This window comes from Protopterus annectens, chromosome 13.part0 (assembly GCF_019279795.1).
Source record: "Protopterus annectens isolate FY-2018-M chromosome 13.part0, PAN1.0, whole genome shotgun sequence".
NCBI classification, from domain to species: Eukaryota; Metazoa; Chordata; order Ceratodontiformes; family Protopteridae; genus Protopterus; species Protopterus annectens.
In genome coordinates this window covers 722,225,489-722,238,844 of record NC_056747.1, presented here as the reverse complement: position 1 = coordinate 722,238,844, position 13,356 = coordinate 722,225,489, and the positions used below count along the sequence as shown (strand labels likewise).

Here is a 13,356-nt window from a genome sequence, read left to right as displayed (position 1 = left end):
AGAGAACAGTTTCCATTTGCTACTATACAATTTTCTCATAGAGGATTTGAGAGAGGAAATTAGAATATGTTGTACTGCCGGGGAGACATCAGGAAGCCTGGCTAAGACAGGAAGTGGAGGAGCCAAACTGTCAGCTTGAGGGTCTGTATGGAAGGGTGAAGTGTAACCGGCTGATGCATCAGCAGATCCGGAACGGAGTCCAGAATGCAAGGCTCCTCCTAAAGATGGGGCCATAGAACTGGGAACCAGATTTGAGGAGGCCAGTAGGAGGCAATGAGTATTAGCTTGCGACACAACGATTTTGCTTTCTAAAGAACTTTGGGTATCAGAGGGAATGGGGGAAAGGCATACAGTAGTCCCGGGGGCTAATTGTGAACAAGTGGATCCCTGGGTGATTGTCCCAGTGAGGGGACTAGGGTGAAATAGCTGCTGCATTTGGCATTGATGGATGTGGCAAAAAGATTGCAGCAAATCTGGCCCCACTTGCGAAAAATCTGGTTCGCAATATCCTGTTTCAGGGACCACTTGTGAATGGTAAGGACAGCCCTGCTTAGCTTGTCCACCAACACATTGTGACACACATTCCGGGGAAATCCAATCAGAAAGAGTAAGGAAAACATTGCCCATTGCCACACTCTTAGAGCCTCTTGACACAAGGGGTAGGATCTGGTTCCACCTTGCTTGTTGATGTACCATACCACTGACATGTTGTCCGTCTAAACCGCAATCGTCCCAGTGGGAGAGAGCTGTGAAGTACTTGCAATGCCAGGAGCACCGCTTTTATCTCGAGGACATTTATGTGCAAGTGGTACTCATGTTGTTGCCAAGTCCCATGAACAGTCTGTTCCCGATAATGCCCCCCCACCCTATCTGGGAAGTGTCCATGGTCACTGTGGCCACTGGTTGGGGAAGGACGAACAGTTTGTCTATAGTCAGCTACGTGGACTGAAGCCACCATTTTAGGTCCTTCTTGCAGGTCTCCGTGATGAGAATTTCATGGGACATGGGTAGATCTTGCATGGACCATTGAGCAAACAGAAGCCACTGTAATAACCTTATGTGGAAGTGCGCCAAGGGAACTAGCATTATTGCTGTTACCACTGAGCCCAGGACTTTTAGAACAAATCTTGTTTGAGTTTTTTTCCTCCCGATTAAAATTGCAACCTGGTGTCGAATGTGCGACACACTCTCCTGAGGCAATTTTGCTATCATGTCTTTGGTATCTAGATCTGCCCCTATAAATGTAACATAGTGACAGATCAGAGGTGGATTGTGGTGTCTTGGCTCGGTTAGTCTATGCTCGGTGGTGGCGGTAAGGAGCCAGTCATCCAGATATGGAAACGCCCGGAATCCTAGACACCTCAGATGAGCCGTGACTATGGCTATGCATTTGCTGAACACCCTGGGGGCTGTAGTGAGGCCAAAGGGCAGAGCTCTGAACTGGTAGTGACTGGCTCCCAGCTGTAAGCATAGAAATCTCCTGGATCGCCTGTCCATCTTGATATGGTAGTACGCATCCTGGAGATCGATGGAGCACATCCAATTGTCCTTTTCCAGGAAGGGAAGTATGGACTGCAGTGTCACCATCCAGAACTTTGTCTTCTTGACAGACTTGAGTCTGCTGAGATCCAAAATGGGCCTCCAGTCCCCCATTTTCCTTGGTATTAAAAAGAACCTTGAGTAAGTTCCAGACCTGACTTGGTCTGCGGGACTTCTTGGGATGACTCGTTTTCTAGCAACCTTTGAACTTCTGGGGTTGCATGTTCCCTTAGATTAGGTGGCACATCTGGGATGGATTTTTGTTTTCTGGGGAAAGGTGGCATGGAGAAAGGAATACTGTATCCCCTGGATATGATCGACTGTACCCATGTGTCTTTTGTGATACTTTGCCAGGCTTCTGGGTACACAGTGACAATCTTCCCCCAGCTGCCTCCAGAGGTGGACAGGCAAGACCTCCTTTCAGGAGCACTGGAAAGGCCTACCAGAGAACGTATCTGTCGCCCTGACTCTGCAGACGCCCTCTGCCATGAGGGCAGCATCTCCCATTATTATTCCCCGCTCTGCCCCCGGGGGGGGGGGGGGGTCACCACGTGCATCAGGCGAAACACCCTGGGATTTCTGAAACCACTTTTTTCCGCCTTTTTGACCTTTCGGATAAGGTCTAGAAGGCATGGAAAAATGTACTCCCATGGCAGACAGAGTCTTGCCGTCCTACTTGCACCTGGTTAGTCTCTCTTTTACCTTAGACCCAAACAACGATGAGACATCAAAAGGGGCATTAGTAAAGGAGGACTTGAAGGGCTCCCCAAATTGACAAAGGTGCATCCAGGAATGTCTCCATAAAGCTACTTCTGTCCCTGCATAGGAAATAAGCCGCATGGAGGAGTTAAATACCGAAGATAAGGTCGCAAGCTGAGAAGCAGTTCTATCTGCAGCTCCCGCAGCTGTAGGATCCTGTAGGGTATTTCCTAGCTCTTTCAAGAGATCCCTCTGAAGATGGGTGAAATGGGAAAAATAATTCAGTGACCTAAAGTAAAGGCAGCTGAAGAAAACACACGCTTCCTGTATTTGTCCATTGTACGGGACTCTGTTCGGTGGATGGACAGTAGTACAGGTTTCTGCTAATTCCCTCTTAGTGGCCACCACCACCACAATAGCATCAACTAGCATGCCCTTGGGTCACGAAAGGTTTGTCATCTGGTGCAGTTATGAACTTATTGGGCCTCCGTGGAACTGGTTCCATTGATTCCAGAGAGCTCTATGCCTTTCTACTTACCACCCCTAGCAGAGTGGGTCGAAGGGTGGATACACCCAAGAGGTGGAGGGTCGGGAACCGAATGCGTCCAGGTACACGGACTCGTCTTCACAAGGGGAAAGGGACTTCTAGCCACTATCTACTTGAGGAATTCCAGGAAGTCCGAGAATGAGACATCCTCAGAGGGGGACCCTTCAGAGTCCTCAAAGTCCGTGTCCGGTGTCAGTGACTCAGGGGAGTCCACATGCTTCCATATCCTCTTCAGAGAGACCTCCTCAGGAGGGGTGGTTTGGGGAGGTTTCAGAAGGGGGGGTGGGTCTCCCAATTGGGCGTCTTGGGCCATTGGTTCCCTATGCTTAGAATGGAGGGGTGGTGACAGGGAAGACACTGGCTCCGTAGGGGATGGAGTAACTGAAGCCGAGGGAGGAGCTGTCAGAGGACAGTACACTCATCACCTCGAAGGCACCATGATTCTGGCCCGAGAGGGTCCACGGCTCTGAAGAGTCGAGAGACCTCTCCCACACCGAGGGCGATGGCTCAGAGGCCGATGTGGGAGCCGAGCTCACCTGTGCTGAAGCTCCAGGCGGGGGAGTGGGGTCAGACAAGGGTTTGATGCTGCTCCCCCCTCAGAGCTGAGGGAGTGTCAGCTCCCATATCCCTTGATGAGGTATCTAGGAGATCGGAGCAGATATTGGAACGGAGAGACTGCAGGTTTTCGGAACCGACGGTTCCACCACAATGACTTCCATGCACTATGGCTCTGAGTTCAAGTGAGTCGAAGGAGGAATAGACTATCCAGGGGGTTGAATAGTCAGCTCCACATCCATACGGGCTGGGATAGATAAGATTTTGGCAAGAGCCGGTGTCCTGATTAGCCTCCTCACCACCCTCTCCAAATCATCTGAAAGGCTCATGGATGACCAAGAGGAGTGGGTGGATGATCGGTGACTGCCCACCACAGACTGGAGAAGCGGTGACTGTGGAAACTGTGGAACGGACTGCACCAGTTCCAAGGAAGGAGACCTAGTTCTTTTGTGACTCCTAGACGGTTCCGAGGACACTGACGGAACCACAGGAGATAGTCTTTTCGGACCCAAGAGGTTTCAGATCCAAACTGAAAGATTTGTCTTTCTGCTTCAACGGCTCCAAGGTCAGAACCAACTGAGATGCCAGTTTGGAGGATTTGTCTGGTTTTCTTGCCTGATTCCCTTCCACTGGTGTATCAAAGGGCCCTTTTAATAAGCCTCTCAATATAAGCTTGCTTTTGCACTCCTGCAGGACTCTGGTGCTGAAAGCATGACAAATGGAACACGAGTCCTGCAGGTGCACCTCTCCCAGACAATAAACACAGCTAGTATGTCCGTCAGTCAGGGACATTTTTTGGCAGCAAGAGTTGCACTTTTTGAATCCAGAAGGCTTGGATTCTTTGGGTGCTTCTTTTGACATTGATAAGCAAAAACAGCAACAAGCACAACAAAACTATAGCTATAGGTAACAAAGAAAGAAGTAAACCACTCTACAATAACAGAAACACTGTATCTAAATTATTATATATATATATATATATATATATATATATATATATATATATATATATTTTTTTTCTAAAAAGTAACAGAAGGTAACGGAAGGGGAGAACCTCCAAGTTAAAAGACAACTCCCCCAACAGAGGAGAGCCTCTAACTTAAATGGCTAACTCTAAGCTGAAAACGGAGAAGGAGGGAATAAGGGGAAACCCACTAACTGAAGCGGGCCAAAACCAAAGGATGAATCCTCTAACTAAAAATGGATTTGTAAGGGAGGGGGACAGGCCTGAAGGAAAAACGACAGCCTAAACAACAACAAAACGGAGATAGGGATCCTAAGAACAAACTACTACTAATAAATAGTAAAGTCTTCCTTAAAGATTTTAAGATATTAAAGAATATAATAAGAAAATCAAAACTTAGCCTGAGTTAGTCTCCAGCAATCTCGAAGCTTCAACCAGCAAACGAGATCTGGGTAACTACCACTAGGCATGATGGGATATAGGGTCTAGCCTCGAGCCAGTGGAAGCTCTCGAGCTTTATAATATGGCTGAGTCCCAACCAACAAGAAGGAAGGCGAGATAGGGACAACATCATATCATTGTTTTCATGAACTGGTGACAATCAATCCCAATCAGATCAGCCTAGAAGACTGAGGTGTTAGGTGCTATGTATAATATTAATGCACAATATCAGCAAGCAAAAGCAATACCAATCATTTTAACCAAAGTCTTAAATATTTGCATTCATTTTATTCCATAATGTAGCTTTTTATTTTTTTATTTAAATGTAAATAATTTGTCTATGTCTTATGTTTTGTAGCAGGCTGTTACAGCATGCTAGGACAGATTTACTAAAGGCTTTTTCTGTGATGTTTAACCTGAATGGAAGTCTTCATAGTTGCAGTGCACAGTTTCATCATCACTGGTTACTAAAACTATCTGAAGACCGATTTTCTTGCATAGGCTCCCTGTGCTGGCTGTCACTACCCTTCCAGCTTCTAAACGTACACTGTTCTCCAGTGTCCATTCACTACTGGCCATAATCTGTTTGACAATGCTCCCTATCAGTTAAAGCAAAGAAACCCCATCTACTGTGCAAGTTTAAAATCTGGACTTAAGTACCTATATGCTTGTTTCTTTAATATTTTGGTTCCTTTGTTGACCATATCTTAACTTGTCAACTTTGCAAAAGGTATAATATAAAGGGTATACATACTCAAGTGCTCTTCCATAACCGACCAGTCCAAAAAAAAAAAATAAAAAAAAACCTCATGCCATCTTCTCAACCAGTTAAGTGTCAATTCTTTTAATTATTTTTCCTTAAAGACCATACATGGGATTGGGAAGATCTCACAGAAGGTAACATGCTTTCCCAAGTTCATTCATAGATCCTGAAGGATGTGTGCTCTTACCTCCGTATCACATCTACAAATTCCTGTGCTGGATTATTTGCCTATTCTTATAAAATTATGAATGCTTTGCGTTTTCTTCTCCTGTCTGTTTAGAACAGCTTATCATGCCATCTTCTATGCTTAGTGTAATAGTTTGCTCATCATAGGAAATGTTGTTTAGAATGCTTATTAGCAAATCTCATGGTTGGTTGTTCAACAGCTATCAGGAGATTTGCCTTTTCTCTTCATGGCTTGATTTTTCATTGACTGACCTCTCATTCCTAACCATTTTATTTATTTTAATTTTGATGTTGGTTTACTGGGGATGTCTGACTGAGCAATAGCCCATTTTCAGCAGAGGCCCATGGGGAAAGCCCTATACAGAACAATTACAAATAAAGTTGCAAAAAGTTTCAAAGAGTAACAGCAATCACAGGAGAAATTTTTAGATACATAGAATACATCTTGGAAATTAAATTAAATACAAAATAAGAGTCAAAAGAGCTATGTAGTTCAATACAACGTGGATCTAAGCAGGAAGGGAAGAAGCCAAATATAGTAGTACTAGTTACAAGATAGAGGTAGAGAAATGAGGTGTCTGGAAGAGTGTGTAGCCAGGGAACAGAGACATGGAGTAGAAGAGGAAGGAGACAAACAGTTGGCAGAAGGATGTTAAGCAGGGCTGTATCTATTCCACTCAGAAATATAAGTACCTCTCTGCTAAATTACTGCTTTATTTCCTTGCATATTCTGCTCCTACTTCTTGTAATGCGCCTTGCTTACTCACAGATAGCGGAAATACTTCTTGCCCTTTTATCATTTCACCTACTTTGATGTTAGCCCCAGTTAAGTTTTTTTTATGGGTTTGTGTACTCACTGAAACTTCACCCTTCCTCCAGGCATAGTTTTCTGTAGATAGCATCTACATACTCTGGTGAAGCAGCCGGTGCACATGCTAGTGAAGCAGCAATCTGTCACTTTAAATGCCTGTATATGGTACTTTTGAAGCAGAGAGAGGCCAATGTACCTCTGTAGGAGCAGATACTGGTATTGACCAGGCATGGCTCCATGCCAAATGTGCTAACTGGAAATGACTAATTTTAACCTTGGGATCCAACTTCAGAAATTACCTAGCCTCCTGCACAGCCAACATTCTGGTCTTTTCAGTATAGTTATCAAAATGCTGAGCCATTATCTGTGAACCTCACTTATCACTCACTTTCAGCCCACACCCTTTTCACTACCTCCTACGGCTGAATTTAGCTTTTAATAATGAATCTGCTTCCCAGATATACATTTGTTTACAAGCGCTTATAACTTGATAGTTATCCTGGTGCACAAGAAATGTAGATTCTGTTATTAGTCTGCAAGGCAATATTTACAAAATACTGTCAGTGTACATTAAATCTACTTAAAGGGATTAGCACAATGCTGTGAAAATAATACTTGTAATGAATATAGACATAGAAATCAGACAATGATTTCAGTTACTCGTGAATACAAGACGATGAAAAAGGCCATAAAAGGTCTAGAAAATCAGCTCAGATGCTATATACCAAGATGCTGAACTTCACCTATCGATGCTTTCACCACTCTTTCTTTGTTCTATCTTATGCTTCTTGCATCCCTCTGAGCACTTGCACTACCAACACTGTCTCATACAATACAGTCCAAGGCCATACCATTCCCTCTGTGAAGTACTATTTCATAACAGCTGTCCTGGGCCAGTCTCTCTACCATTTGCCATTCATATACCCTTTCCTCACTTTGTTCTTCAATTTCATCCATCCACTTTCTCCCAAAACACTACCACATATCAAAATCATAACCATCTTCACTCTTTTCTGTATTTACACCTAGTCATCTTAAACACCTCCTCAAAACACAGAGCTCAGATCCATTTTTACTCTGGTAACTATGCTGCACTGCATACTACATATGACTTCATTGCTTTATTATGGCCACCAGAGCTTGGCATACTACTCCACATGCAGCCTCACAATGCTCTATCATAGAAAATGATAAAGTTTAATCATAGAAAATGAAGTTTATATCACGTGGGATCACCCAATATCAACAGTTCAAAAGACAGATGCTAGAAAACTGGGAATAGCGGTCCAAAAAAAAAAAAAGAAAAAAGTAGCACTGATCATTGAAATCGACACATCCAGTGACTACAGTGTCTTGTGTACAGAGGGACACAAAGTCATAAAATACCTGATCTACAGGCAGAAATGAGAGCCATGTGGAAGAAAGATACCCAGACAGTTCCAACAGTAGTAGCAGCAACGGGTCTTCTAAAATAATAATTTACAATCATATTTAGATGTGTTACCAATACATGTAACCCTGTATGAATTACAGGAGGAGTCACTACTGAGCACATTGCTGGTGCTGCAAAGAGCGCTACTGGCTGACAGAGTGAATCAATACTAATTTTACAAACTTTAATCGTACTCTGACTTAGGAATGGGGTCCATTCCCATCATGGTATTAGAAACCCAAAAGACTTGGAGAAATTAAAAAAGGCATAAACTCTAAATGACCCCTGTCATCCTTGCAATCCATTTCTTTTCCATGTGCACTGGCATTGTATCAGCCTTCATCACTCCTTTTTTACAGGTTACAGCAGAACTTATTTAAATGGTCAGTTATTAAATCATCCAACCCAGATCCTTTGGCACATCTGAAACAGTCCAAGAGGAGTCCACTCACAGCAGCATCCACCAAAGTACAAAACCTCATGTTAACTGTAAACAGCCCCCTGCAGCTAATTAGCTTATTAGAAATGTGTTAACTAGTCAACGACAGCAAAAGGTAGTATTCAGCTTGCAGAGGCAGACTGTCCTACAAAGTAGTACTCACAGCTGATCAGCTTGATAAAAAGCGTGACCTGCAACTTGTTCACTCACTATCTTATAAGAAAAACAGGAATTAGAAAAACATATGCCACTCTTGACATGAGGCTGCTACTCCATGTTCCCGACTGCCAATACACAAGGAAAAAAGTCTGTGACTAGATTCTAAATAACAAAATGATGCTGCCACCATAACTGCAACAAGAATAACTGGCAGCATATACATTCTCACTGTCAAAATGTACAAGGACTTACAGTATAAGAATATTTGTTGTTACTTCGGTTATATAGTAGTTTGACGACAGGCTGTTGAGATGGAAAAAAAAGCTCATTAACATTAAAACCTCTGTACAAACATCGATGAGGTCTTTTTTTATTGCATAAACACGTTACCCCCTAGTATTGAAATACTAACTGTACTGAACAGCAAATAAAAGCACTTACCAAGTCACAATGCCTAGTTAAAGAAAGCTACTAAGCTTAAAGGGACAAGCAACGTTAGATGCAATGCAAGGATGTTTGCCTGAATGTTCCATAAACAAAACTAGGTGGATGCATTACTAGCTTCTAACAGGTCTTTACACTGAGTGCACAAATAACTACTTCTAGCTAGGCATCATCATATTAAGATATACACTGCATATGCTACGTACATTTTTTTTAAGCATCACCATATTAAAAGATACTTCCCTACACTCTACACTACGTCCTATGCTATATCCACTTTTCTATCTACAAACTACATCCACTTTATGCAAGTTTTATAGTATTCTTTACTTTTGGTGATCATTTACATATTTTTCATTACACAAAGCTCTCTTCATCAATACTTCTTACATTAATAAATGCAGCTCTCCAGTCCATCATCATGCTCGACTCTCAAACTGTTCATATCTAATTTATTTATTTAATGGCTTTCCAAATCCAGAAAGTTAAGACATAATTATTCACCTTGGGCATAAACTTTCTGGGACAGTTTTTGTTGCTCTATTTTTTTCTTAAGATATGTGACTAAAGGAGGCTCTCAACTATCAGAATTCTGCCCATGGTATTCCTCCAAACAAGCTTGTAATTCACCCCACCAAAATATGCTAGCTTGCACAATATTTACAATTAACTCCATCCACCACCTATTTCCCTTTCATACAAGCCACATTAGCTCACAATGAAAGTTATGCCCATCCTAAAAATAAATAAAAAATATTAACGACCACTCAAAACTGCCTGTCATTAAGTAGCATGCCACAAATGTCACACTGAAATGCAGTCTGGTCTGGTTAAATGTGTTATCTACATTTCATTTAATTGCTACAAAGCTTTCTCTCACACCACATACAAAACAATGGAAGTGTGCAGACAGAAACAGCTAAACAGGAAACGTGCTGAAGCAGCCAGAGAGATAAGACTACATAAACTACAAGCCTTGAATGGTCATTACCTACATCTCAAGAGCGCACTTTTTGTTACATTTCCTACCTTCCCTTGTTTTAGTTTCTCTGGTTAAGACATGAACTTTTAATTCGCACTCCCAGAAATTCACTTTGTTCTGCTTCTTGTGTGTAGCTGATGAAATAATTTACTGTGTGCGCCACCTTAAACGCAGTTAAAGCAATGAACTACAAGTCAAACATATGGCTACTACACAAAAGAAGCAAATTAAAAGATGAAAAACAAAGCTCTTTCAAAATAATAAATATGGAAATGCATTTAATAAACAGGGAAAAGTGCAAGATACACTACTTAGTTACATCCACATTTAAACAGAAGGAACACCACCCCTGACTTATTAGATCAACACAAACTACAGTTCCTGTCATATGCAAACTAAGCTGCATCCCAAGGATGAGAAAGTATAACAGCGTTTTAAAGTTCACAGATAAGAAAATAATTATAATTACTGTTGTGGAGAAGCAATACAAAGGCCAGTGTGATACGATCGTACATTTTACATGCTGTTCTCCATGTTAAGAGTTCCTTTGTGAACATACTCAAGTAGATGCAAATGTTAATGACTTAATCCAAAATTAATTTCATTTAAAAGGTTTGACTTCATAGCTCTTTCAATCTACAGGATTTGATTCAACTATAATGTACAAGGATAACGGTACTGTGAACAAATGGCATGTTTTTCGACTTTCCTGTTTATCACAGTATTTTCGATCACAGTATTTTCAACCCAATAAAAATACACAAGAGATAACGTATCACAATTCGTCCATGAATTTTATGCTACTGTATAAAAACAGCAATGAACAATAACATGAAATTATGCTACAAGCCAATGTGTCTGTCTAAGATGCAGACAGAAGTTATGAAAGCTGCTCAAAACCCTGCTACCTGGAAACAAAAGCAGGATCTACTCCCAGTACGGCTTATCATTTTTAGCAGCATGTCAAGGTTGTCTTTCTTCCAACATTCTAAGACGACCACCTTATAGCACCCAGCAGCAAGTAGACCAGAGCTGTCCCTTTTCCCTCTCCCGATCTTAAGTATGATCTTTCTGTTTTGGGTCTAGCAATCTGTTCTAGAGCACCGGACTGCCTGATCTATGTCAAGCAGCTGCCAGTCAAGAAAAAAAGGGACAGGAAAGAGGGGTCTCTCCAGTTGCAACTGTCATTTTGATGACAAAAGATAGTGACCAGTACCTCCTGTAACATTTGTATTGTACTTGGGGCACACTTTCTCACAGGATGGGATCCCAAGCAACATTCACATAAGGTTTTAGATGGCATACTCATGATAAAATGCTGTTGAGGATAAACTGGGAAAAGGAAGTTCTGGATACAGGAAAAACGAGCATTTAACCTATACTGCTTAAGAAGGCATGCACAACAGGCCAAACAGCTGCAAAGACCTCATCTGAAGACATTTTTTAAAGAAGGTCACTAATGCAATCACAGGCAGTAAGTGTAAGTTTTGGGGACTGACACCTTAGAACGTTTAGTGCTCATTTTAGCAATACTTCCACTACACTGCTATATAATATCTACTTATGATCTTCTGTTCTCTCCTACTACTTAGGCATCCTACTCTACCACCTCTTGTTCTTCTCACCTTACACACAGACTTTACCAAAACAATAAAGCCTTAAGCTTTACTACTACACTACTTGTATATATGTATATATTAACTGCCTCTCTCTTGTTGTGTCTTTCAGCTTTTCCCGGTTAGGGGTTGCCACAGCAGAACTCCGGTCTGCTAATGATTGGCAGTAGATTTTTTACGTGCCAAGTTGCCGGCCCTGATGCACAACCTTCAACGAAAGTACGCCCATTCATGCACGTCTCCACACAGAAGACGCTCTAGCTGAGAATCAAACAGGGCAACGTCTTACTGTGAGGCGACAATGCTACTGCAGCACCACCACCGCAGTATATTAACTGCCTCTGTCTCTCTCTAATTACCCTATTTAGACTTGCATCTGTTGAACCCAATCTTTCTCTATTGAAAGTTCAATTGCTATATATATTCTATGCAAAAAAAAAAAAAAAAAAAAAAAACATTTCTATTTGTTTATTACCATGTGTATGTACTTCACTTCTATCTTGGAGTGTTAATTTTATGCACTATAAATGGCTGTATCTGGACTTTTTCTCCTCGGGTCTCCACTGAAAATGGGCTTCTGGCCTAGCTGGAGTAACCCGGTTAACAAATGTCAAATAAATAAATAAAACACAAAACAAAATCAGGCAGCTATTTAACAAAGCACTGCATGGACACATCCTATCCTATCTACCATGAGCAAGAGAGAAAAAGCGGTTTGATCTTGGGGAAACAAGCTGGCCTGTCAGTCCAAATGTACAGATTTTTTTTATGAACAAACAGAATGCAGAAAATACTTTCCTGGACGAGATATAGCTAAAAGACAGAAGATAAAACTATCCTTTCAAGTTCTGAATAGAATTCTTGTTTTTTTTTAAAGAATAAAGGAAGGATTGGTTCTTAAACAAAGCTTTTACTCAAAGTAAGGTTCTTTAGCTAACAAAGCTTAAAGCTCTAAAATTCATCATGCTGACCTACAACCAGAAAGTCTTTTTTGCCAGAAGCATGAACTCTACCAACTACTCGGCTCAAGAGGAGGCAATATAAGCTCTTATAGGACAAGGCAAAGCTTTGGTGAGGAAAGCAGGGAACATGGAGCCTAAACTGAAACATTCTTCACAAGGTGGTTTTAAAAAATCTTTAGTGAACCAAGGACCATCCAGCTTCCTTGTTAGGAAGTTTCAGAAAGTGGACAGATAAGCCTTGACATTAGAAGCTTGTACTGGTGATGCACCAAAGACCCGAAAGCTGTTTTCTCTCCATTAATTGGCTATTTGTTGTTGTACTTCTCTGATGGAAGGCTTCTGTGTAGCCTAAAAATATATACATGTTATTAGAAAAGCCAAGATCCTTGCCTAACAGACAAACAAGAGGATCCCCATGTTAGGCTAAGGCTGTTGACAGACAAGGGCCAGTGCCTGGCAGGTATGACAGCAAATGTTTGAAAAGGGAAGTTTCCAAAGTGGGTCAGCAGAATTACACACCTGGACCAATATCAGTCTAGCAGAACCTGGAGGGCCAACTCCTGTCTGGCTTTGTCATTATCAAAGCCATATTCTGTTTGTCAATCTGGGGTGATGGATAAAACTATAAAGGAAGGCTATTTTGGCCAGGATTTGAGAGTGTCAGACAGAAAACTCTCTATACTGGAAATGTGGAACACAAAGTGGTGGGAAACACTTGTCAGAGAAGTACTGTTAACTTACCACAATACCACATGTTGTCTAAGTTACAGCATAGTCTTTAATGAGGAAGCTATAATCCTCTGCAATCAGAGTGAAC

General features: G+C 41.7%; 1 protein-coding gene across 1 annotated transcript in view; it reads right to left on the bottom strand.

Annotated features, from left to right (window-relative positions):
* Positions 1 to 13,356, bottom strand: part of TNFAIP1 (TNF alpha induced protein 1) — a 550,340-nt gene that overhangs the window by 345,747 nt on the left and 191,237 nt on the right. Inside the window, exon 6 of the mRNA XM_044054883.1 lies at positions 8,788 to 8,838. Within this exon, the coding sequence (XP_043910818.1) occupies positions 8,788 to 8,838 (51 nt within the window). The remainder of the gene's footprint in view (positions 1 to 8,787; positions 8,839 to 13,356) is intronic.